This window comes from Lonchura striata, chromosome 5 (genome assembly GCF_046129695.1).
Source record: "Lonchura striata isolate bLonStr1 chromosome 5, bLonStr1.mat, whole genome shotgun sequence".
Taxonomy (NCBI): domain Eukaryota; kingdom Metazoa; phylum Chordata; class Aves; order Passeriformes; family Estrildidae; genus Lonchura; species Lonchura striata.
Window position 1 is genome coordinate 25,545,833 of NC_134607.1, and position 25,114 is coordinate 25,570,946.

The 25,114-nt window shown below is 40.6% G+C and overlaps 2 protein-coding genes across 5 annotated transcripts; both read left to right on the forward strand.

Moving 5' to 3' along the window:
- The first annotated feature begins 1,777 nt into the window (after nt 1-1,777).
- Nucleotides 1,778-11,834, forward strand: GTSE1 (G2 and S-phase expressed 1). The gene is made up of 11 exons (XM_021524830.3): nt 1,778-1,829; nt 2,446-2,529; nt 3,243-3,306; nt 3,383-3,974; nt 4,842-4,995; nt 6,178-6,552; nt 6,744-6,816; nt 7,222-7,467; nt 8,587-8,764; nt 10,334-10,474; nt 11,422-11,834. The coding sequence occupies exons 2-11, from the start codon at nt 2,451-2,453 to the stop codon at nt 11,503-11,505; spliced, it is 1,986 nt and encodes a 661-aa protein (XP_021380505.3). The 5' UTR covers nt 1,778-1,829; nt 2,446-2,450; the 3' UTR covers nt 11,506-11,834.
- A 281-nt stretch (nt 11,835-12,115) lies between these two features.
- TRMU (tRNA mitochondrial 2-thiouridylase) lies at nt 12,116-23,227 on the forward strand. 4 transcript variants are annotated; one of them, XM_021524835.3, is made up of 11 exons: nt 12,116-12,138; nt 13,033-13,198; nt 15,260-15,366; nt 15,914-16,036; nt 17,133-17,305; nt 18,247-18,300; nt 18,822-18,888; nt 19,663-19,763; nt 20,809-20,953; nt 21,190-21,272; nt 22,454-23,227. In XM_021524835.3, the coding sequence occupies exons 2-11, from the start codon at nt 13,056-13,058 to the stop codon at nt 22,598-22,600; spliced, it is 1,143 nt and encodes a 380-aa protein (XP_021380510.1). In that variant the 5' UTR covers nt 12,116-12,138; nt 13,033-13,055; the 3' UTR covers nt 22,601-23,227. The 4 variants fall into 4 exon arrangements, with proteins under 4 accessions (XP_021380510.1, XP_021380508.1, XP_021380507.1 ...); XM_021524833.3 differs by lacking the exon at nt 12,116-12,138 and adding an exon at nt 12,279-12,378; XM_021524832.3 differs by lacking the exon at nt 12,116-12,138 and having other exon boundaries at nt 12,725-13,198.
- Nucleotides 23,228-25,114: the final 1,887 nt, after the last annotated feature.

A 25,114-nucleotide genomic window follows, 5' to 3' on the forward strand; every position in this document is an offset into this window, starting at 1 on the left:
ATTAAAAAAATGCAATTAAAAAAAAAGAAAATTTGGGAATTGAGTGACTCCAACCAAATCAATTGGGATGAAATGAGGTGCAATGAAAAGGACCAAAAATTACCAAAATTATACTAAAGTCCCCAAATCAGGGAATGAAATAAAATAAAAAGACAGGAGAAGAAACTGATGAAATTAAATGCTTAAAGAAAAGAAAGTCTGCAACAAAGGGAAAACAATCAAATGGCATGGGATGACATGAAGTGCAGGGAAATGGACCACACCTTTCCAAATTGATCATCGTTGAAATTGCAAGATTTCCTTTCAGGAAATGAAGAATTGCATTTCCTTTGAGGAAATGAAGAATTTAATTTCATGAAAAGAAATGAAGTCTTGAAAACAGAGAAAAAATTGAAACAAACAAAGTAGGAATTATAATGACATGAAATTGAATGAAAAGAAATAAAAGAAACCAATGAATCGAAATAGTTACATCCATAAGAGTAATTCTAGGAGCAATGAGGAAAACATCAAAGAGAATGGGTAGAAAGTTCTGATGTAAAAAGCTGGAAGACAGAAACTGTAACAATGAGGATTGGCCTATTTTAGAAGCAACTAAGCCGGACAGTTCCCCATGCAACTGACCACTGCCAGCCTGGTGTCATTTCAAGGGAGGGAGAAGTGTGAGGTGAGCATGTTAATATTCAGCAGAAACCTATTTGTCCCAGCCATTTACTGTGCATATTTGCCAATAAATAGGATACTTGCTATATACTCATTACATGCATACTCCATGTAGGGCTCCATGAAAGGTAAAAAAATGACAAATGGTCGACTGGAGAAAGGATTAGAGAATATCTTATCTGCATCAAAATCTGCAGGTTATGATTAACTATTCTTATTCAGCTGATAAATTCCAGCTTATTTATTTAGTAATCTAAAAATACTTAGAATAGAATACATCACTGGAACTCAATTTCTCATACCAAGCATGCATGAAGAGAAAAGCCTAAGCACTGCACAGATTAAATGTTAGAAGAAATGTGAAGAGTTGTGTCTTCCTAGTGTTTTTTATGAACATGGTTCTACTTTTAAAACTATTCTAACAGTCAGGCTGCTTTAATGGGACTGATAATATTAGTCTGTAGCTGGGACTGACATCCATGGATCTCATTATTCCTTATGCCACTTTAGGATTAGACATATATCCCCTTCACAAAATCACTGAATCCATTAGGCTGGAAAGGACCTCTGTGTCCAACCTTCGAACACAGCTTTGACTAGACCGTGGCACTGAGCGCCACATCGTCTTCCCTTGAATACTTCCCGGATGATGACTCCACCCCGGGCAGCCCATTCCAATGTCTAGGCACGCTTTCTGCGATTAAATTCCTCTAATGTCCAAGCTGAACCTCCGTTTGGCTTCACTTCTAAAGCTAAGCTGCTGGGACAGCCACACCCAGCAAAGGAGTCAAGGAAAGCAAAGAACGGGCACAGCGCCTGCAGACACGGCCGCACGGGAGCCCTGCGGCGCAGCCCACACCCCGCTGAGGCCGTCCCTTGCGCCGCTGCCACCGCGGTTGCCGAGGCCGGCCGGGCAGGCCGGGCTGAGCAAGGACGAGCGCGGGGGCGCCGCGCCACGGCCAGAGCCGGGCCGGCGGCGAGGGCAGGGCGGGGCGGCGCGGCAGAGCAGCCGTTGGGCGCCCCTGCAACTACAAGCCCCAGAATGCACCGGAGGTTCCGTGTATCCTTCGAACCTGCCAATGAGGGCGCGCGGGGCGAGTCACGTGAGCGGGGCGCGCTTTCCAAGCCGGGGCGGGAGCGCGGCTCGCGCGTGGTGTCGGTGAGCGGTGAGCGCGGGGGGAACGGCGGCGGCGGCCCGGCCCTCAGCCCCGGCCCTCAGCCCCGGCCCTCAGCCCCGGCTCCTGGCTGCCCGGGGGCCACTCCCCGTTTCCCGTCGGGGAAAGCGGGAACCTGTGCGAGCTGGCCTGAGGTGGGGCGTTGGGCGGTCGGTGGGATGGTGAACTGTTTGGCATCCCATAAACCAACTTTTCGGTGGTGCCCAGTGACAGGATGGGAAGCGATACCAAATGAAACTAAACCACGGGAAGCTTCGTTTCAGCGTGAATAGGCACTTTACATCGAGGGTGGCAGAACAGCAGAATAGGCTGCCCGGGGGGGGGGTCGCGAAGCCTCCTCTGGAGATATTCCTGATCACTGGAGGCGTTCCTGTGTAACTTGCTCCAGGCACCCTGTCGTGGTATGGGATTGGACTAGACGATCTCCAGAGGTCTCTTTCAACCCTAACTATCCTGTGATTCTGTGTGGCAGTCCCTAAATACGAGAGTCTTCAGAGGGACTGTTTACCCCTTCACTAATTCAGCAGTATCCTCAAAGCCTGTGACCCTGTTGTTTGGTTTTGTGCTTTTTTAAAACCTACTACATGTCTACTTCTATGTTTTCCAGGTACTATGGAAGAAAAAAAAGAAATGTCAGTAGATAGCCTGAGTCATATGATTGAAGAAAAATTGGATATTTGCATGAGCAATGGTAGGTGGAAAGCATGTTGAGTTATTCTCTATACCACGTAGAGAATAACTCAACATATAACTCAAAAATTTTGTTAATTTTGTGTCATAGGTTATGACAGATCAGAGACATCTGTCTGCCTTATATCACATTGTGTGTACTCACTTCCTTGGATGGGCTGCTGTTGCCAGGCTCAGAAGCCTCCTGAGGAGCTTGTGGAGCGTGGTGCTCAAGCTTGTATAACAGTGACTGATGTCACTCTTCTATAGATCTAATTTGAGTTCCTCCCTTATCCAGCAGCTGCTGATTTACATAGTGTATAGATTAACTAATAAAAAAAGTAATCTTTCTCACTGGCTCCTGCTACTGTTCTGTGGTAACCTGAAAAATAAAAGTACTGATGGACGGGACAAATGCATGGTCACATAGCTCTGGATTACATGTTCTCACTCATTTTGATTGGAGGCTGCTGATAAGCTGCATTCCATGTTGCTGTTACAGCTGCTTAGAAATTACCATTAAGCTATTTCATGATATTTGAGCATCTCACAATTCTGCTCATATTCACAACTGTACCTTAAATTTCTTGAACCTAAAATGTTTTCCTGAGTTTAGTATTTTAAATTTGGTAGCTAAAGCTTTTTTTGCCAGCTGACATCACTCACCAAATTGTCAAAGCATAATGCAATAATTTTCATTAAAAATCCATGCTGTGACAAAATTCCTTTTTATAGTTTCAGACTTTCCTCTTCTGAGTGATGAAAAGTTTGATTTTGACCTTTCACTCTCTTCAACAAGGTAAGTTATGTAAGTACAGTACACCCTTCAAAACGGACGCATGTATGGTGCTGGGCTAAATTATTTTTCTTTGTAGTGGAAATGAAGATGAAGTTTTTGTTGGACCTATGGGACACAAAGAAAGATGTATTGCTGCCAGTATTGAAGCAAAAAAGTGTGTGTCTGCTTTTGATGATAAAATTATGTGGAGCCCACTTCAAGGAGAGAAATTTGTGGAAATTTTCAAAGAAGCTCATTTGTTGGCACTGCAAATACAGACTGGAAGCAAGGATGAGGAGACCAAAATAAGCCAATCTGAAGAACAGGAAAACAAGATTATAGAGACATTTGTGGAGGACTCAAAGTCAAAGCTGAAGATACTGAGAAACAAAAATATAGAAATAAGTCCCAGGCCTGCTAAACGGGACACATACTGTGTGCAGGATAGCCCAGTGTGTCAGCTCCCACCTTGTTTTCAGAAGGCATCACATGAACTTGTGTCAGATGGCAAAGTATGCGCTCTTTCTGCTCCTCCTAACAGAAGTCCTGTTAAAACTTGTGTGTCTCCTACAAAAAATGCCAGTTTACCCCTAACAGAGGAGCAGGAAACTAATACAAAGGCCATTGGCAAATTGCCAGTGGCAAAACCATCATCTACTGGAAAAAGCAATTTGTTGGCAATTGACAAGGTAAAGTCTGGTGCTGGTCAACATTTTCTTCAAGTGAAGTCTGTGTTTTAGGAATATTGAACCTGTCTATAATCTTTTATTTTTAAAACCAAACTTTAATCTTCTGATACTTCTCTACCTTATAAGATCCTCAGTCAGAAAACATATATAGAACAAAAAATGAGGGCAGGTACTATGGTACAGTAACTAATTCCTTTGTTTATTATGACAGTGTAAAGCATTTGCAAGTAAATTTCTTTCCTGTTGTATTCTGGTTTTGTTAATACTATAATTTTTGGCTTCTCTTCTATCTGGTTTCTGACACTGCTGTGTTGCTGGTAAAATTACTACATTGTTACACTTCATGTGTAATTTAATGTATAAAAGTAGCTTTATTTAATCCTTATCAATGGAAATGTATTCTGGGATAGCAAGGAAACAGTTGTGTAAGTGACCTTGTGAGCACAAATCAGTCTTTTAATAGAATATCTCTTGGATTTTATTGCTCTACACTTTATAGCTTAGGCTCTAGTATGTATTACCGATTTTACTGAAGATGTGGCAGTGGCTTCTTAAGAACCATCACCTATAGAAATTACAACTCTGATATACTGGTGCCTAGGCTGACTCTTTTTTCCTAATTCCTTTAAGTCCATACTCAATTTTGTGGCAGGAATAAAAATAACTGTTTGTCTCCTAGATCTGATGTCCCAATTCTATTTAATAATCCAGATACAATGATTTGTTTCTAGGAAAATTCACTTATTAAAATGTAATGTGAGTTAAGGAGTGCCTCTAAAGTTCACAAGTGAAAAGTAACAATACCAAGACAAATAATGGCAAAATAATGTGTTAAATAGGGCATTTTTTTTTTTGCTTTTGATTCAGCCTGGCTTAAGGAAGATGACATATCTGAAATGTCCTCGTGTTGCCAGTGGTCTCCCAAGGAAGACTCCATCATCATCATCATCTTCATCATCAGTTTCGAGCATGAACTCAAGTCTTAATTCAAGTTTACCCATTTCTCCTATAGGCAAAACAGGTAATCACTCTTACTACAGATTTGTGCCACAAATCAATTTTGGCTAAGCATTTTCTGGACTTTGGATTTGGAAATGTCTTAATGGTATTCAGTACATTAAAGCACTAAGAAATACTTTTTATGGAGAATAAAATTTTGTAGGCTAGCCCAGTAAATCCCTGTGGACTAAAGATAATGTTAGACATCCATAACTTGTAGATTGACTAGATTTTGACAAACCTGATGCCTACATGTGGGCATCTGACACAGCTAGAAAGGAAGCAATGCCCTAGGAGTTCTCTTTCCTTTATGCATGGTCTCCTCTGTTCTAGCCAAGAACCTGAGCTTCTGAATGCTCTAAGCTTGTCTGACTGGAATTAAAAGAAAACACAAAACACCAAAACAACTGAACTTTGGAAGGAAGGGGGAGGCATTATTCCATGTTTCTGTAAGCCTAAATGAAGGATGAGCTTTACTCAAGCGGATGGGAAAAACACCTTTAGGGAGATAACACAGCCAAGAGACTTGTACTGTGTTGAGACCATGAATTTGACCATTTCAGTAAGCCTCAAAGGATCAGGAAAAGAGCCTCCTAGAAGTACTGACAGATGTAAGGACTACAGTTCTAGTATATCTATCAAAATACCGAGTTTGAGCAAATTTTTATTTTGCACCTTCTTTCTGGGAGATTCATAACATATTAAAAGCTTAGTATAAACTATTTTATGCAGTAGAACTGTCTTATCAAGATTTATCCTGTTAATGAAATTACCTACAGACTAAAAGTAAGAACTTTACAGAAATCTGGGGAAAATGCTTGTATGGTAGTTTAGCCGGTGGTGTTAATGAGTGTAACTCGCACTGTTACCTCCTTGAAAGGCTGCTTAGGGGAACAGGGCCAGCTCTGCTGGGAGTAAATGCTGGAAGTAATTTGAATCTGCAAGCTGTTCTGGCATTCCTTGAAGAGTATTCCTTCACTTGATTGCAGTAATTCAGGAATTTGGTGAGAAAGCTATAAAATAAAATTGCTAAAGAATTTGAGGAATAAATTTCAGAAATAAATAAAGTAGTCGTACATATTCTCCTTAAACTTGAACTGTTTGAACCTAAATTTAAGTGCTGTAAATTGCTGTTTTTCTTTCCTATGTTAGAATAATTACTCTGCTTAGTCAAAAATCATTGAAGTACAACTTTCTATTTCAGGAAAATCAAGCATGTCATCAAAAGCCAGTGTGAGTGGCTCTAAGCTTTCATCTGGCATAAGCAGGCTGGCCCTTCTCAGACCTACCACAGTGTCATCTCTAGTGGCTGCCAATACTGAGAAATCCAGGAAGCAAGTGAGATCAGCTAGTACTCCCAAAATACCTAGTGCCATAAGCCTGGCTAAATCTTCAGCTTCTGCAGCATCATCTGAGGCTGCAGGCAGTGGAATTCGAAGACCAAGCTCTGTTTCCAGTCTGCAGCAACTATGTCAGCAGAATAAAGATGGAAGTTCAAAAGGAAGCCTGTGTCCAAAGCCCAAGGCTAGAGTTTTGTCTGTTTCCACAAGTCAAACTAAGGCTCCTGTGAAGACTCAAGGTAAGCACATACTTTGTATGACCTGTCTTCTATGTTCATTATTAAAAGCAAATGTTACCTTGAAGGCTTGTTATTTGTTTCATTACCCTTCTGTCAACCTTTGGGAAGGAATTAGTATTTAACTAAAAGATATCTGCTGTAAAGGAAATAAATATGAATCTGATAGCAATTAACAAAAATTTTCTCTTTAGATGCAACACAAAACCAACTGGTACCAAAAGCAGCACCATCTCTTGGATTAACATTTTGTGGCACACCTGGAAGGTAGGGCTTCACTGAAAATCAAATGCACTGAGGTATCCTTCTTAGCATGCATCATGGTTGGGTGTCACAACAGTCTTAAAAGTGCTAACTTCATTGTCCAATCACTTGAGAGTTAGATGCATTGATGCCTCTTGGAACTGATTTAAAACAAATCAAAACCCAACACTAAACCAAATAGTGCCTCCCGCTCTATTCAGAAGAGGTTTCTTTGCAGTGCTAAATAGACTAAAATTATTAATAAAAGAATTCTTATCAAGTAAAGCCTGTACTATGCTGTGATTATCAACCTTAAGGTGACTACTGTTCCATTACTGACCAGAGGGAAATGGATTTCTCTAATTTGGTGCAATAGTGTTATTCAAACAGTTTCTAGAAGGTATTTGCTAAGGCATGTTCCTCTTCTAGTGCTATGGCAGTCAGCACTCCTATGAAAGCCTCAGAAGATAAGGCCTTGCAGAGTTTTTGTTTTCCTGAGAACTCTGCCACCATGACTCCGGCCAGTGTGAAGCGGTCTGGCCTACCTACACCTGTACGTCAGATCTCAGGGTTCCCAGCAGTGACTCCTAAAACTGTACCAAGAATGCCTTCTGCACGTGCTGCATCTCTTCAGCAGAGCTTCAGCTTTTCTGCCAAAAAGACTTTTACAGCTGGGTAAGACAGAAATCTTCATGTATGAAATCAGTATTGTAGGCAAACTGCCTTTTAGTGAATTCTAGTGATGACCGGGGTTTCAAGGGCCTCTGCTGTATGTTGTACCATTTGAGCACAGAAAAGCTGAGTAGGCCTAATAAAAATTTATAACTTGTGACTAGTAAAATAGTTAAGCCATACTGAAGTGAGTTAATATCTAGCACAAAGAATTACAGCTTTAATAGGAAATTATTTGTATTTCTTGAGCAAAGGAGAAATTTTAAGTCTTGTGTCTGATGCTGTGGTGTTATTTTGCTATTGCCTTCTGATGAAGTGAAATAGCTGATTAAAATGGATATTACTTTTAACTTTTGTTTTGTATTGTTGCCCATGGTCTGTAAAATGATACTTTTTAAAGCATCAGTCAAAAAGCCAAGGATTTTGTTGACTTGAACGTTATTTTCTGAGCAGTTTTACTCATGTTTTAATTCTATTTCTCTTTTTTTTTTCCCTGTGAAAGTAGTGTTGCCTTCTTTGTTTTATCCACCCAGCATCTTCTGACAAGGGATATATATGTATGCAGACTTGTTTTGTGGCTGGTGGAGAGGAACTGTATTAAAGTAGGAATGATTCATGGCTAGAAAAGTGTGTCATGTTACTTAGGCCAGATGTCTCAAAGTCTTTTCTCTCAAGGAAACAATTATTCTGTCTACAGTGACTTTATCAAAGTGATCAGATTACAGCTTCTAGTCCTTCAGCCAGTGTCAATACTTTCTTTCAGCAGGGACTGAAGTGGGTTGCTCAGTGATAGACAAAATCAATGCCTCTTTGCTAGCTGTTCCAAGTTTAGAAAAAAACAAGTAAAATACCTTGTGTGAAGTTTAGGCTGGATGGAAATGTCAAGTAAGATTAAATTCTTCATAACCCCTTCTTTTTCTTGCATGGGTAGGCTATACTTTTTCTGCAGAATGAAGTATTTTGTGGGTAACTAGCATTTATTTAGATAAAAATATGGGAAGCTTTTTGGTCATTAAAGTTTGAAGTAAAAAAGGAGACAATGAGGTTAGAAATTGGCTTTTCTGTCTTTAGTAGTTAATGCTGATTAAAGAACTCAATTATTGCTGATGCTCTTTTCCCTAGTTCTAAACAGAAACAAGAGAGTAAGACACAGGTATCTTCAGAAGATGATACATCTCCTCCAGCTGTGCTGCCTCTTGTACTTAACTTCTCACCAGAGAAAGGTACTACAGAAGTAGCAGAAAATGCATTAAAAGAGGCAGAAGTACAAAATGAGCTGGCTGAAGAGAAACAACCTGAGGTAAGAAATGACAATGTATTTTCCTACAAAACTGCTAAGTAAAGTGCTTGGATTATTTCAAGATAGGGATAAGTAGGGAAACCACTTCGGTATACATGAAGTTAAAATGTGTTAGAATAATGAAATAATAGGATATTCTGAGTTGGAAGAGACCCATCAGAATCATCAAGTCCAGCTCCTGGCCCTGCACCAGGCACTCCAGGAATACACTAAACACTTCTAGAACTCTGTCAGGCTGGTACTGTGACCACTTCCTTGGGGAACCTTTTCCAGTGCCCAGCCACCCTCTGAGTGAAAAACCTTTTCCTGCTATCCAATCTAAACCTCCCCTGACTCAGCTTCATGATGTTTCCTTGAGTCCTGTCACTGATCATGAGAATGAAGAGATTGGTACCTGCCCCTCTGCTTCCCCTCATGAAGATGTTCGAGGCCACAGTAAGGTCTCCCCTCGTCTTGTCTTCAGGTTGAACAGAACAATTGCCCTCAGCTGCTCCTCACAAGGCTTCCCCTCCAGGCCCATCACCTTCCTTGTTGCCTTCCTCTGGGTGTTCTCAAATAGCTCAATGTCTTTTTTCATGTTGCGATGCCCAATTGGCTGTAAGCATGTGCACCCTCTAGTTGCCTATATTTAGCACTGAATATAGTTCAGTATTTCCACTGTGTTCCCGTCTCAAATGCACTGTCAAGTACTTGCAGACTGTATATTGTATTTCCACTTTTGGAAGAGTACTGTGAAGTCCTTGTAGGTTCACTTAGAAAAGTAGTGTTGCAGTCATAAGCTCCTTCAGGGATTGAAAAAAACCTTCCAAACCCAAAACACTGCCATAGCTAAATTCAGTAACCTAAAAGGAGTGCAAATCTGCATACAGTGAGGGAGAATGAAACCCCAAAGTCCATATATAGCAGGAAACTTAAGTATCAAGTAATTAGTTCAGTGAACACTTCCCTTCTCTCAGGAATGTAGTGGCTTCATGTTGAAAGCTGGCACTCCAGAGGCATTAAGAAGAAAGGACTAAAGTTGTAGTTCTGAAATATTAACCTGAAAAATTGGTTATTGATTTATAAATACTGAGGTTTAGAATAACCTGTGGATTAATTACACGATGGTATTATATCAGTGTGTTCCTTGTTAGCTTACTTGGTTGCATAAGTGTGTGTTTCAGAATTGCTTAGTACATGTATGGGATAGTTAAAATGGACAAAAGGATAACTATAGTGTGAAGCTGTAGAGAATAGTTTGTATGGCTAAATAACATTGCACAGTAATTGTAGTTAAATCATTTAAGAGGGTTACTAATCTTCTGTTTTAAATTTAACTATACTTTTAAGTGAAAAATTGTTTTATGCCCCAAGGGAAGGGATCTCTTTTGCTTTGCCTTACCATGTTTTCCCTGTGATGCTAGAGAGTAGGAGCTGAGGTTTTTACACTGAATCCTGCATGAAAAATTCCAAGCTGTAAATTAAACCTGATGTGTAGTTATTAAAGGTGTATAAGCTAAATTGATTGCCTCAATGTATATGAAGGAAACTTGGTGAACAGGGGAGAAAACCTGAGTTTTTGTTTTCAAGGCTTTACTGATAGATATTGGAGCAGATAAATCTCTCCCACATGCTTCTGAATGTGAAAGTAGACCTTTGATTGACCTTTCCAATACTCCTGAAGTGAGTAAGAGTACTTCTGCAAAGCCTGTGCTACCTGGGCAGATAAAGGTAAGCTTTACTCAAATCATCTGGTGCAAGTTATGTTAGCAGAAAAATGTCAACTGTCTGCAGAGCAGTTCCACAATACTGGAGGAATTATTTAATATTATCTCAATATTATATACATAATTAGGTGGCCTTAAGAGAATGTCATGTTTAAAAACAATGTGTTCTGAACTAGAGCTCAGTGAGCAATCTGTAAATAGGAAAAGAGGAGGATGGAGAAAGAACTTAGTACTTAAAGCAGTTGTTATAGAATAAAACTGTTCTGAAGCAGGAAGTTAATGTTGTCTTCAGTAGAGTTGGCATGCTTACTCTTGATTAACCTTTCTTGCTCATTTTCAGTTCTTGGCAGCAGCTCATTTCAATCAAAAAAGAAAAGATGTCTCTCCTGTTTGGCTCCTCTCCTAATCCTTTCCTTAGCTGGAAGATGTGTGCTGTTGGAATCTAAATTTTACAAGCATTTTTATGCACTAGTGCCTTGAAGGTAGATGCCTTTAGATCATTGTCAGATGAATGCTAGTAACTATGAGGATTCAGCCTTTGACAAAAGGTGTAGTTTGGCTCAGTTGAGTACCAGGCCCTTCAAATTTTGTCAAAAGAGGAGTATTGCAGAACTCTGGGGGGCATGTTCAGAGGAGTTCAGAAGTTCTGTGTCCTGTCTGGATGGCACTGTCACAAGAATGTGCATAGTAGTGAAACTTAGAAAAGGCTTTTAGGTTTTTGAGGTAAGTATGGGCAATAACCACCTTTTGAGAAGCTTGTGCTTGTCTAAGAATGAGCATGTTTTTAAAAACCTGAACACAAAAGCTTGAGTTTGGTGCTTGTATTTGTCCTGTAGATACTAACAGGAACCCTAAACAAGAAAAGTACTTGAGAATAACAGAGATGATAGCTGCTAGTAGGTATGTACCACAGTTGACTACAATAGCTAAATTTTTATGCTTTTCTTTCAGCTGATTGATTTCAGTTCTCCTCTTATCACTCTGAGCCCTGATGTAAACAAAGAAAATCTGGATTCCCCTCTATTGAAGTTCTGAATTTGAACTGAAATGAAGAATTCTTAGCAACTGTGATCTTTGAAGTGGTTTTGGTGTTATTCCTCATTTGTGTAATTTTTTGAAGATGGCTGTAGATTGTCTGATGGACTTCAGTAACAAAATAGAATTCTAACACTCTTGATCCAGTTTGATAATGGTTTTATTCATGGATGAGCTGCAGTGGATGCATTTTAACTATGTTGCTGTAAGACAAAAAAATTGGAATTGTAATTCCAGTTTGAATTGGAAGCCTGCCTCCTATTGATTGTCATTTGATTCCTCTATGTACAACAAAGTTTTAATTTAAAATAAATGAGTTGTTCGCTAAACCTGTACAAAATAGTAACTTTTTATTTGCATGCTTTTCTGTTGTTTCACTAACAAATGCTAATATGTAGGTTAGAAAACAGTGGGCTTCAGAGTGATGTAGCAAGTTTGGAAACAAACATTTTAGTATTGAATGACAGTAGAATAAATCAACAGCAATGAGAAGATAACAACTTATTACTGCCAGGTGCTTTAGTCGTAGCTGCCCCCAGCAGGGATAAACTTCGGCTTATTCAGGGGGAACGGACGTGAAGCAGTCACAGGAAGGAGTTTTCTGGGTTTTCCTTTATCTGACTGACGGTGCTGGTGCTGTGGCTCAGGGCAGTGGGAGCGGTCGGGCCGAGCACCAGTGGGGTGTGTGGGTGGCCCGGTGGGGCCAGAGGCCGGGCCCGGCCCGGTCCCGGCGCGGCGCGCAGGCGCGTGCCCGCGGCAGCGCGGGGCGGGCGGAAGCGGCGGCGATGCTGGCGGCCCGGGCGCGCCGCGTGGCCTGCGCCGTGTCCGGCGGCGTGGACAGCGCCGTGGCCGCGCTGCTGCTGCGCCGCCGGGGTGCGGGGCCGGGCCGGGGCGGAGGGAGCGGGGGCGGTGCGGCCCGGCCCCGCGCCGTGCCGCGGGGCCCGCGCGTCCCCTCTGGACCCCGCGCAGCCGGGGCCGGGCGGCGCGGGGAGCTGGGCCGGGGAGCGCGGGGGGCCGGGCCGGGGAGCCGGGCAGGGCAGCGCGGAGAGCCGGGCCGGGGAGCCGGGCAGGGCAGCGCGGAGAGCCGGGCCGGGGAGCCGGGCAGGGCAGCGCGGAGAGCCGGGCCGGGGAGCCGGGCAGGGCAGCGCGGAGAGCCGGGGAGCCGGGCAGGGCAGCGCGGAGAGCCGGGGAGCCGGGCAGGGCAGCGCGGGGAGCCGGGGAGCCGGGCAGGGCAGCGCGGAGAGCCGGGCCGGGGAGCTGGGCAGGGCAGGGCGCGGCCGGAACAGAGCGGGCGGGCGCTGTGGCTTGGCGTCGCGTTAGGTTGCTGAAGAGCTGGGATTAGCTGTTACCCTGAGAAATAAACAGCTGTGCAGTAGCTGTACTGTAAAATGTAGCACAGGGTTGCTCGTATCTTTGGTAAGATGCAGATGATAAATGGCTTATTAGAGCCATTCTTGAGAAACACAGGCTTTGTGTCCAGGCTGCAAGAACTTAACTTTCTAAGTAATTCTTGCCTTCATTTCATAGGCTACCAGGTGACAGGTGTGTTTATGAAGAACTGGGACCCTCTGGATGAACAGGGAGCTTGCTCCATTGACAGAGATTGTGAAGATGCTTATCGGGTGTGCCAGAAACTTGATATCCCGTTTCACCAGGTTTCCTACGTGAAGGAATACTGGAATGAAGTATTCAGGTAGAAACATATTTACAATAGCTGGTAATTTATATTATATTCATATTAAAAGCCCTGAAGCCTGTTAAGTATTGAGGAATTATTTTTTGTCTTGTTTGTATTGAAGGTCAGAATTTTTATTTTACTTTTAATATGTTATTTTTCTTTTTTAGTTAGAGATTTCTGCTTGTGTGAGTGTGTAGCAATTGCTTTGTTGCAGCTTATCTCTTCAGCTGCTGATGTACTGGCTCAACCTTACTGTAATTTGAAAAAAAAATTATTTAACGAGGGTACTGTTATTCTATATGTGTGTAATTTACACAGTGCATTTTGTACACATAATGTGTGCTGAATCCAGTTAAGCTCAAATGATTGTGATCTAGCCTTACTTCTTTAAACTTAGAACAAATCTGAAACTGTTCTCTAAAGAGGGTGCTCAGATTTTCTGTGAACTTGTTGCACTTTAAGTAAAGTTCTACATAGGAAAAGCTGTGAGATTTTTGTGGAAGGTAGGACAAGAAGGTGCACGTTGGTATAGCAGTATAATTTATCTTTATGCACTGGACATAAGTACATAAAAATTGTTCCCTGTTCTTCGTCATCCCCCTTGAAGTAGTGCTGTTATCACCTTACATGAAACTGAGAAATAACCTGGTCCTGCTACTTGTACAGCATGTTGAAATGACATCAAGCTGTGCACCAAACTTTTAGACAGTCAGTGAAGAAAACAGCAGAACAGCTCTTTTCTGGGGATGATAACTCTGCTTTTCCCCTTTTGGTGTAAAAGAACGAGTAAGTGCTACAAAACTGCTTGGGGTTTTTTAGTACAGTGTTTCCTAACATTCTAAGTGTCTCAGTTTGTTCCAGAATCATTTTTTCTTTACCGTCATCACTGATCATAAATTTACTCCTCTTCTGGATCTCTCTTTAAAGAGTTACTCACCATAAAACACCTTTTATCATGAGAACAGTTCCAGGTCTTGTATTTTCCATGGTTTATGCAAAGACTGCTCCAGCTCATTCTGTCAGAGAGAGATCCAGTAGACACCCTTCATTGCCCTTTCCTTGGTTCTGTGCTTTACTAGAAGCTCTGAATTGGTGTGAGGTTGGCTTTGTGGTGACTCCTTTATAGAACTCTGAGGGTACCATGAGTCAGGTGAGAGCCTGCAAGAGGGAGGCAGCTCTGGATAGACCCAGCTGATTTAATTATTAGTATGAGTTGTTGAATTTATAACTTTTAAAAAGGAGTTAGAGAAAATAAGAGATATGTTGCTTTATTTTCTGTTTTTTAATGTAGTGTCACATGGTAAGGAAGAAGCAATTGATTGATTCTGTTTCAGATGGAGAAAAGTAAAACCAAGTAATAGGATTGCTGCTGTTCTTTTAAATCCAGTCTGTGTTCTTAGTTCTTCTTGAGTGCAGTGGCTACTGACAACAATCTGACAAACAAAATGATGCAGTGATAAGGCCCTTTGATATCTCAGGGTAGTGTTGTATGCTGGTTTAATTTCATTCGTTATTATTTCAGCGTTTTCTAAGTAATTATGCAGCAGGGTAAAACTACAACATTGAGAAACTTAGAATTTCTAGGAGGGGGAAAAAAAAGAAGACAGGAAAAAGTCCCTAAGCCCCATGAGTGGCTGCTTGTAGTGACATTATTTCAGCTGAAGTTACTGTCTGTTCAGCTGAGACACTCCTGGTGTGTACCACCATATTGTCCCACTGAATAACTAAATAGGGTTGTTTAATTCTGAAGGTAAGTATTCTGTGAGAGATGAGTAGGATGTGCACAGTGGACAGCCACATCTGCCCAGAGGGAACATTAATTTAATAAAGCAGGGTTACAAGATTGTAAGTGATAATTTGACCCTGTCCTCAGTGCACTTTGTAGAAAATCTTCCAAACACTGTTTTTTTGCACAGCAAAATGTAATTCGTAATTTATTGATGCCATAAAATGTTTATGGTGACTGGGTCTTCTCTGGGACTGGGACTCAGCTTCTCATGTTTGAACACTGTCCAGTTTCTGATAGTATTATCCATGTTAATGATTCTGATAGACATTTGAGTCTTTATTTTACAGTGACCTCTTAAAAGAGTATGAATTGGGACGGACGCCCAATCCTGATATTTTGTGTAACAAGCACATTAAATTCAACTACTTTCTGCATTATGCTGTGGATAACCTTGGTAAGGCATTTTCAAGTGTGTCAGTACAGGGTGTGTGCCATGGAAATGCTTAAAGGAAACAAACTCTTTAAAAGGTGGAGAAATACTTGAGTTCATGTGCATGGCTAAATCATATCTCTGTAGTTGTGTGTCAGTCATTGCAAAATATTTTGTTTTAAGATTGCTTTTACATAAAGAATCACAGAATGGTTCAGGTTGGGAGGGATGTTTAAAGGTCATCTAGTCCAGCTCCCCCGCCCTGGGCAGGGACATCTTCCACTAGATTAGGTTGCTCATGTGTAGGAACAGATTTATTTCAGGGATTTGACCATTAAGTTTTACATTCTTAGGTGGTCCTTAAAGTACAAAAGCACTAGTTCTGGCATGCTGGTGAATAGTTTGCATTATTTAAATAGCAGGAGTACAATTATTGTCAGCATAAGACATCTCTATAGGTTTTCTTCTTTTGTTGCTTTCTGCTTTTCTTACTGTATGTTTGCAATTGTATTTTCAACTGGGATCTTCAAGTTTGTGCCTTTATGTTATGTTTGGTTTTTCTTTCCAATAGGAGCAGATGCAATTGCAACCGGGCATTATGCAAGGACCTCACTGGAGGATGAGGACGTGTTTCAACAGAAACATATTAAAAGACCACAGAGGCTTTTCAGAAACCGTTTTGAAGTTAGAAATAGTAAGTTGTGTCTTCATTTCATGTTTTGTCCTACATATAAAAAAGAAATGTAAACTATATTTAAAAGAATCCAGGGATGTTTGTGACTTTATGCACAATGATTACTGATTAAACCCCAGCCTTTGTAGATGGTTGTTTGTGCTAAACAAAGGTATTTACATTACTGAAAATGGCCCTGACTCGTCAAGCATTAAATTTTCTTGTTTTAAGAGTCAGATGAATGTCTGATATATGGAGAGAAGCATGCTATACCCAAAGGGAAAAAAACTTGTAAACTAAAGCTATGCGAAGCTGCTGCAGTGATGATTTTACATTAGAGATTCCCTGCTTTCATTTGTCCACCCCTGAACTTAAAGGGGTTTGTTTCTTTCTTTGTTTTAATTTTACCTCTGGAAAGTTGAAGTGGCCCCAGCTGGACCCCTGATCTATATCTGGCAGACTGTGGTTTGCAGATGTTGTGTGTTGTGATGGGCTTCCTTGCCCTGTGACTGAGATTTTGTATCACCAGTTGTAACTGCACTGTTGGCCTCTAGTTTGTGTCAGAGTCAAGAAACACATAAGTAGTGTTTGGACAACAGCAGAGCCATTAATTTTAAAGAGAGGGGGCAGAACGTGATTGGTGAAACTACCAATTTTATTTCATTTGGGTAATCAGGAGATTTCATCTGTTTTAAAGAAAAAGGTCATACTCTCATCTCTGAGTATTGGTAATAACTCCACAGATTGCTCAAATCATTGATTTCTAGTAGGGTGATTTCAGGACAAAACAGTGTTTCTGAAGAACTGTATACTCCAAGGTATTTGAACTTCATTCTCTTTCACAGGAAATGTGAAAGTTGTTTTTGTTTTTTATATTGTCAATGTCCTTGCCAGTGATGCATGCACTGTTGAAATAGACTGAGGCAGTGCAGTGTAAGTCTTTGTGGGATTCTGCACGGTCCAAAATCTAGATCTTTTTAGTGATGAGAAAATATACAAATGTTTTTGTTAACATGTATTTGAAAATGGTAAATCATAAATGTTGATGGTCAAACAAAATCAATTCGAACTATTAATAGTAATTATGTTGAAATGCCTTATGTGTTTCACTTTGCAGCTGTGAAACTCCTTCAAGGGGCTGACCTCTTTAAGGACCAGACCTTCTTTCTAAGTCAGATTTCACAGGATGCTTTGAGGAAAACCATCTTCCCTTTAGGGGATTTAACAAAAAGTTTCGTAAAGAAGATAGCAGCAGAACATGACCTTCATCATGTGCTAAAGAAAAAAGAGGCATGGTAACACTTAACACTCTTTTGATTTGTATTTCTCTCTAAAACAACTTTCTTGAACTTTTTGAACTTCAACCTGTGACAACCCATCAGTTTCTGATGGAAAATAATAATATAATAGGTTGGGAAGCATTTTTCATAGCTGGCTACTTCCTTAAAAGTACTTTTAGGAGCTTGTGGTTAGTTGTGTATTTTAGCTTGCAGGTATTGTGTCTGCTGCTGCATCTCAGAAGAATTAAGATGAAAGTGAATGTGTAGGATGTTAAAAGAAAACATTCACATATCACAGCAAGGGAGAAGCTTTTGCTCTTTATTCTCCATAGCTTTTAAGAGCTTCCTCACTTAAAATAATTTCTCAGTATGTCTTTAGAAATTGGATCACAGTGTTTGTCTACATTTACTTTTTTTAAAAAAAAGTTATGGTTCTCTGGGAGCTAAGACTTCATGAGTTGATCTTAAAAACTAATGCAGACAGTAGTTACATTGTTGATGCTGTCTTGATTGCTTTTTGTGCTTATTATTCAGCCTTAGTAAATGAGGGTTTGAAGAATGTCAGCAGTCACTGGAAGGAAGAGAAAAGCCTATTTGGTTCTGAAAGTTTTTTTCTCAAGAGATGGACCATCATTGTATCATTTTGTTACTTTTGTACTTTAATATGAAAGAGATGTCTGTTTTTAATATACATACAACCTAGTCAGCAAGGTTAATGTATTTATTGAACAGATGTTCCATTTCCCATTATCCCTCTTCTGTGCTTACAGCTCTCACTGATTCTGTATAGAATTCGCTTACCTGTGTTGCAGCAAATGTGGATTTGTTTATGAGATGCCTAGGATAGTTTGGGATACATGAGAGGGGAAAAATCATGGACAGATTATTAATAGACATGATTTCAAATGTTTCCTCTGCTTTTGAATATTCAACTCCATGTTTCTTTTTCAGAGTATGGGGGTCTGTTTCATTGGTGAAAGAAACTTTGAAAATTTCCTTCTTGAGGTAAGCAACACTAAATCTCTGACAACCTTTTTTTGTTCTGGTGTTGAGTTTTTAAAAGATTGTCTATAGAAAAATCTCAAGCAGCTCGTGGCCCACTGTAAGTAGCAATGTCCCACCTCCCTTTGCAGCTACAGGCCTAGTTAGAAGCTGACAGCCACAGCCTGTAGAAAGTATCTTGCCCCTCTACCAGCTGTCACTCATTTTCTGGAGCAAAAGAAGTGAACATGCGCTCCTGTACCTGCCAGGCTCTGCCAAATAGTTGGAATGTGAGAGAAACAAAGTGCTGGGTTCTGCTGTCTCCTGACATATGTGAGGATAGGGGATGTGAAGCCTAGAATTACTGCTCATAGGGACTGCCCTTCCTGCTTTTCTCTGAGAGCAGCATCAAGGAGTCAGTAAGCTGCTTGGGCAGAGTTTGCTTCTTGAAGAGTTGTTTTTCATCTCTGAGAGAATGTAGTGACAGAATCTGAAATATACTATGAGGTTTTCTTGGGCTGTCTTGTGACTTACCTCTTTGTTAGTATTTGGAGCCTCAACCAGGTAACTTCATTTCCATTGAAGATAAGAAGGTGATGGGAAGACACAAAGGTAATTGGCTAACCTACCTTAATAACTTACTTTTAGATAAATGGAACAATACCACTTATATTGGGAGGGACAAATTTTGGGAAATTCCAAAGGAGTCTACAGGTTTTAAACAGTTTGTTAAACCATGGAAAATTTGCTGTATACAATATTAGAGCCCTGAACTACAATTGATTCTTGGTTGTTTGTTCCGTATTGCAAGAAAGCAAATAATTATTAGGGTTACCCTGTTGATACTAAGTACTTGTTATTTTAATACCTCATCTTAATTCCTTCAAAATGACTGTGCTTCAGTTCCATATTCTTTAGTACCTAAACTTTGCAGAAGAAAATGCACCTCAGTGATGCACAGAAGGACAAACATGGGCACCTCAACTTTTCTCCTGTGTTGTCCTCAATTTAAGCTGCCAGAACTGAATTGCTCTCCCAAGTAATTTATGGTAATAATACTGGTACATAAAAATGAGGGAGACTGGCAAGACTCATTGGTAGATAACCCACAAATTGAAACTGAAATAAATAAGTGTATGTCTTTTATAAGACCTAAGAATGGCACAGTTGAAATGGATTAAGTTGTAATCTTTAGATTGCATTTCAGGGACAGATGAGATTTCAAGTAGATTTTCGTTTAGTTTGTGGCTGACCATGTTCTCTAAGACAGCTTGGTTTGTTACTCTTTGTTTAGTAGTAAAGTTTTAGGGAAATTATTTTAATGTGTTCTTCTGAGAGTAAGAGTTGAAAAGTTGCTAGCAGCATTCCATTTTCATATTTCTTTAGGTTGGTTCCTCTTTACAATAGGCCAGAGGGCTCGGCTGGCAGGCCTCAAGGATGCCTGGTTTGTTGTAGACAAGGATGTCAGGACTGGAGATGTCTTTGTGGTGAGTTAATTAACACTTGGTTTGCAAATGACTAATGCACTAATGCATGCATTTTGTGACTGCTTCTGATTGCAACGTGAGCCTAACCTGGGCAGAATTCTTGGCTTTCCTCTTGGGGGAAGCAAGAACCAACTAGCTTAGCATCAGCAGATGTGAAACATCTTTTCCAAACAGGCTTTTCATGAGCACCAAATTGTTTTAGATTTTGGCATCGAGCTTTTCCAAGCAAAGGGCAAATGCTGAAAAGAATCAGCCAATCTCTGAACTCTCATTTTCTACTCTAAAGCTTGAGTGTTTTATCTTAGTTATTATGATGTAGTTTATAAAATGTATATTACCTTGGTTTATGATATATTGCTGTTTTGTTTTTCTAGTAAAAGAATGAGGAGACAGTGACACAGTTTTATAATTTTGAAAACTGAGGCAAAACATATATGATAAGTAAAAAATAATAGGTATGTTAATGGCTAACCGTATGAAGTGATGCAGAATTCTGCAGCTTGCTAGCACTGATAATATTTCTTCCTGTTCATGCAGTTGTTACTCTTCCTGGATACTGATGTGATTATAATGAGGTGTTCTGCTACTTTTTGATGTGCCAGTGCAGGGGACTGCAAAAATCAATCAAATGAGAATTGAGAAGAAACAGACAGGAGCACTAAGAAAAAAATTTATGTCTTGAAGCGAGTTTGTCAAAGGCAATGCCTTTGCTGGGGACGTGTTCATTTGGGAAGTTGGAGAAGAGGCAGGTAGCATCTTGTTGAGATAGGATAAAGAAGGTCAGATTTCTGAACCCAGCCTGAAGAAAGCAGAAATGCAATTGGAGGGAAAAGCATACAGGAAGAGAGACATGATTCTGAGGAGTAGAAGACTGACAAATCATTCAGGCTTGCTTTAGCCTAATTTCAATGCTAATAAGTGTTTGCTTTCTTGCTTATTGCCTTCATTTTGCTATGGCTTGATGCTTCTTCTGCATTTTATGCTTCACTTTACAAGTTACATGCTCTTTGGCAAAAACATCAGCAATAAATAAATGTGTTTTAAGGCACCATCAAGAGATCACCCTGCTCTGTACAGAGACCTCCTGCGGACAAACCGAGTGCACTGGATAGCAGAGGAGCCTCCGGCAGAGCTGGTCAGAGAGAAGATGATGGAATGTCATTTCAGATTTCGGCACCAGATGGCACTGGGTAGTCAAACCTTCTTTTTCTTTTGTCTTACTCAGTTTGTGAAACTCTGGTAGCATGGTCATGTAGTTCTACAGTAATAGTGGATAGGTTTTGGCTTGTCCTTCCTGATTCTGCAGTGTCTTACAAAACAATTCTCTACAGTAGTATCTTGACATAGATCTCTTTAGCCTTGGTTTTTCTTCTTCAACATGGACATAATGGTTAACTGTCAGGTGTTTGATCATTTTCTGCTCTAGTGCCTTGTGTCCTGACTCTAAACCAAGATGGGAGTGTGTGGGTAACACTAGTGAAGCCAGCAAGAGCTATCACACCTGGACAGGTAAGTTAATAGAAGTAGTTTTCCTTCAATTTTTGTGTTTTACCTTATTTGGCTAGTAAAACAGAGTATCTTTTTTATTAGCTGGAGCAAAGTAATTAATTTATTTGTATGTGAGAGTGATTAGCTCTATTTTGACTATTTATCCACTATTTTAAGGGGGATTGTTTCGAGTTTTAAAGGATCTGTTGTTATGTGTATAATCTAAGAAACTTGCTTACAGATTTTAGAAATACATGGAAGCGTCTCTGGTTGTATATGCAGAAATTGAAACTGTTGTTGTTTGCAAGAAATAAATTTTAAAAGGCAGTAATTTGGTAATTCCCTTAATTTGGGTTTAGTATGCAAGCCTGTTTAGTAAGACTCTGTCTGGTGAATTTCAGAGCTGAGAAGAGGTGCTGTGCCTAAAAGGGATGTCTTTTAACATTGCCAGTATAAAGATACTCTATCACATTGCAGCACACTGTCTCTCAAGCATTCCCTGCCTCCCTTCGCCCAGCATATGTTCTACCCACCCTTCCTGATACTTGGGGGCTTGTGGGACACATCAGGAGGGGAATTATCTAAAAACTGTTTGTAGTGGAGAGAAGCTGAGAAAAATCCAGGAAGAGCTTGTGAGAGGCAGGAAAAGCCCCTGAGTGCCAGGAGCTGCTGAGCCTGTGGCCAGGCTCTGTACTGACAGGTAGTGAGGCAAGGCAGGTCTGGGCTCCCCTCTGCTGCAGGAGCCTGCTGAGCACACCAGGGAGCTCCCGTTGCTTCCTTGCTGATGGTCTGCTGCCATAGTCCTTAGTCCCCTTCTTGTTTTGACAAGTACCACTGTAGGCTGGGCACAGTTTTGTGGGGAAGGTCCAATGAAGATGCAGATGATGTTATGTATGTCATCCTCTTTGGAAGGGAAACTTTTCAGCACAATCCACTCTGCCTCAGTAACTGAAGGGTTTTGAGATAGCCTTGTAGAAGTTAATGACGAAATTTCCACCAACATGTTCATAAATTTACACTCATGTGAGCCTACAAATCCTCTGTAATTTGGGGGATTTTGTTTGTTTTGTTTTTTGTTTTTTTTAAGATTTAGACACAACAGATAAAAATTGGTCACTGTCCAGCAGGTCTTGCACAGCCTGCAGTTGCTCACCATGGTTTTTGCAGCTGCTATAAAGATTCTCCCTGTGTTTATCTCCTAGTTTGCTGTGTTCTACAAGGGAGATGAGTGCCTGGGCAGTGGGAAGATCCTGAGGATGGGCCCATCAGTGTATACCTTGCAGCAGGGTAAAAATCGAGAGGAGAGTCCAAAGAAAGAAGAGGTTGACAAAATAGAACCAGCAACATAACACCTGGGATTGTTTATTGAAGGACTTTGGAGAATTTGCTGCTTGAGAACAATAAAACTATAATAAATGTGGTTCTTAAGGCCAGTTAACCAGAGAGTCCCAGCTCTTGACTGTTAGCACTGAAGAGAGTTTAAAACTAAATCCAGTCTGGTGCAATTTTGCTGGACTGTATGGTGCTGTTTATATTAATACGTATCAAGGGATGTCCTAAGGTGTTCTGTAATAGTAGTAACACTACTAATACAAGAATTTTAATACAAAAATCATGGCTAAAATAATAAATATATGTATTATACATAAGTGAAATGCTTTTTTACCCTTATTTAAAGGTACCTGTCCTTATTAAAGTATACATGTTATTTTACACTAAATGTATTTTTGTGCTTTGAACTCTGGACAAGGAATGAATGATGTTTAAGTTCAGTATTTGGAATGAACTCCAGGCAACAGTTACTTATTTTTCATTTTACATAGTTTTGTAAAAAATGCTTAGGATTCTTAAACTGTATTAAGTAGTCACTTCAGATGTTTACATAAAACAGAGTTACAAATCTTAGGGGATTAACAGTCTTGAATGTTAAATGTTTTCACACAAGTGACTAAATTTTCTGTTAACTGTTGAGGTCTGAGGCTGTTTGTTTTGTTTCCTGGAGAAGAGAATGCATTATTGTGCTTGAGAAAAATGCAAATTCACAAGAATTTCCTTATTGCAAATCAAGCTTAATATAGACCTGATAATGTCTCCAAATGGAGTGCTCTTAAGGAGAGCTGAATACTTCACATCCAAATTAAATAGGTTTATCAGAACTAGGTGCATATTGAGGACACCCCAAACTTATAGTAAAAGTTCATTGCAGCAAGTTAGCAAAAATGAGTTCCTGCCTTTCAGTATGGTGGTAGAAGGTAACTGTTCCTGAAGTACAGTTATGCAGGAGCAGGACTTCCTGGTGGTGTAGAATTTTGAGATTTTAACTGGCAGTGAGATCCCAAGTTTGCTGAGAGCTGCTGAGCCAGTGCCTCACAGCAAGAAAGGTTAACCATGTCCTGCTTGTAGCACAGCTGACATTGGATGCAATGAATGTCTGCTACAGAACCTGCAGAACTGAGGCTTTTAAATATATTCTCTGCTTCCCTCTTTTTGTTTAAGCATCCTTCACACTGGACACAATAGCCCAGGATGGCTAATGCTGGAAATTCAGAAGCTAACATGGTGGAAACCTCTCCAGTAATGGTCTCTATTCACTTTATAGGCTCAGAGGACTTTGGTTTTTGTCATCAGAAGTGAACCTCATGGTTCTGCTGAAGAATCTTCATCTGAGGTAGAGGTGAATATGAACAATGTTTGGTTAGTACAGACTCATTATCTGAGAAGGTTGAAGGCTGCAGCTCAGCCTCTTGCCATGGTGGCAAGCAAAGCCCTTTGACATGATGAAGGGATTGCTGCTCTTGCTCCCAATGAACCTCACCACACTGCTGCGGGCTAGGAGTTAGTGGGCATTTGTGAAACCCAAACTGCAGATAGCTTCTTGCATGGGATGCTTCACAAGAGGCTGCACGTGTGCAGCAGCAGCACCACACTTGCATGTTTAAACCAACATTCCAAACAGCTTGGAAACAGGGAGTAAAGGAGTGAGGTGAGAGCAGAGGTTGGTGCTGGGTCAGGCGGCTGTGTGCCCTACAAGGGACCATCAGTAACACCGTTACTCACACAGCCTTTGCCAAAGCTGCAATTTGGCCAAGATTAAGCTTGAATGGGGTAGGAACAGTCTGTCAGATAATTTCCTGTTTCATATCTATTACAGAAGATTAGCATCAATGTGCTTTTTAAAATTCGTTGATTTGTCATTTTTTTTGGTCATTTCTTCTGCCACTTTGGGCAACAGATTGCAAGCAGGTGATTTCACTTTCAAGTTGTCATTAAGTTTTTGAGGTCTTGAAATATTTGGTTTCAAGGACTCACATGTATAACTATTTAGAAAAGAACTTTTTCCTCCCAAAATAGAAAATGTGATAAGGAGATTAGGATCATGTAATTGAAAAACCACAAGTCGTGTCAGCTAAGGCTGGGTCTGAATTGAAATCTCTGTTGTGCCCTGTGAATATATTTGAAGCCTGTGTTTCTGAGTGTATAATGGCTGAAAGATTGCATTCCAAGTGCAGTTGTATTCCAGAAGTGCTTTTGTAAAACCGAACTTAATTGCACTCCTGGTTTTGCTCTATCTTGGCAGTGTTCCTGCCCCAGCTGGTGCTGAAGGACAGAAGTGTCCCCATGCAAGGAGAGCAGGACTGTCCTGTGAATGTGTCTTCACCTGGTTTGGAACATTGAGATGTTGCATAGGTGTGGTGAAGCATTTCATTTGCACTATGGCAGCACAGTATTTACAGTCCAGCAGTAAATGCATTGGCTCTTAGTGTTTGCATTGGCTTTTAGGGCTGAGAAAAGCCATCATCCTCCCATTTCAAAACTGAGCATTCACCCTCTTTAGCTGTAAACTACATGAAACCAAAGCTGCT

What these genes read in the sequence shown, in the direction of transcription:
- GTSE1 (XM_021524830.3), top strand. Translation starts at nt 2,451, where the DNA reads ATGGAAGAAAAAAAAGAAATGTCAGTAGATAGCCTGAGTCATATGATT. An exon ending in GGCTCCTGTGAAGACTCAAG is followed by an intron (nt 6,553 to 6,743) that starts GTAAGCACATAC and finishes TTTTCTCTTTAG; the next exon opens with ATGCAACACAAAACCAACTG. An exon ending in CTGAAGAGAAACAACCTGAG is followed by an intron (nt 8,765 to 10,333) that starts GTAAGAAATGAC and finishes TTTGTTTTCAAG; the next exon opens with GCTTTACTGATAGATATTGG.
- TRMU (XM_021524832.3), top strand. Translation starts at nt 12,927, where the DNA reads ATGCAGATGATAAATGGCTTATTAGAGCCATTCTTGAGAAACACAGGC. An exon ending in TTATGCTGTGGATAACCTTG is followed by an intron (nt 15,367 to 15,913) that starts GTAAGGCATTTT and finishes TCTTTCCAATAG; the next exon opens with GAGCAGATGCAATTGCAACC. An exon ending in GAGCTATCACACCTGGACAG is followed by an intron (nt 21,273 to 22,453) that starts GTAAGTTAATAG and finishes TTTATCTCCTAG; the next exon opens with TTTGCTGTGTTCTACAAGGG.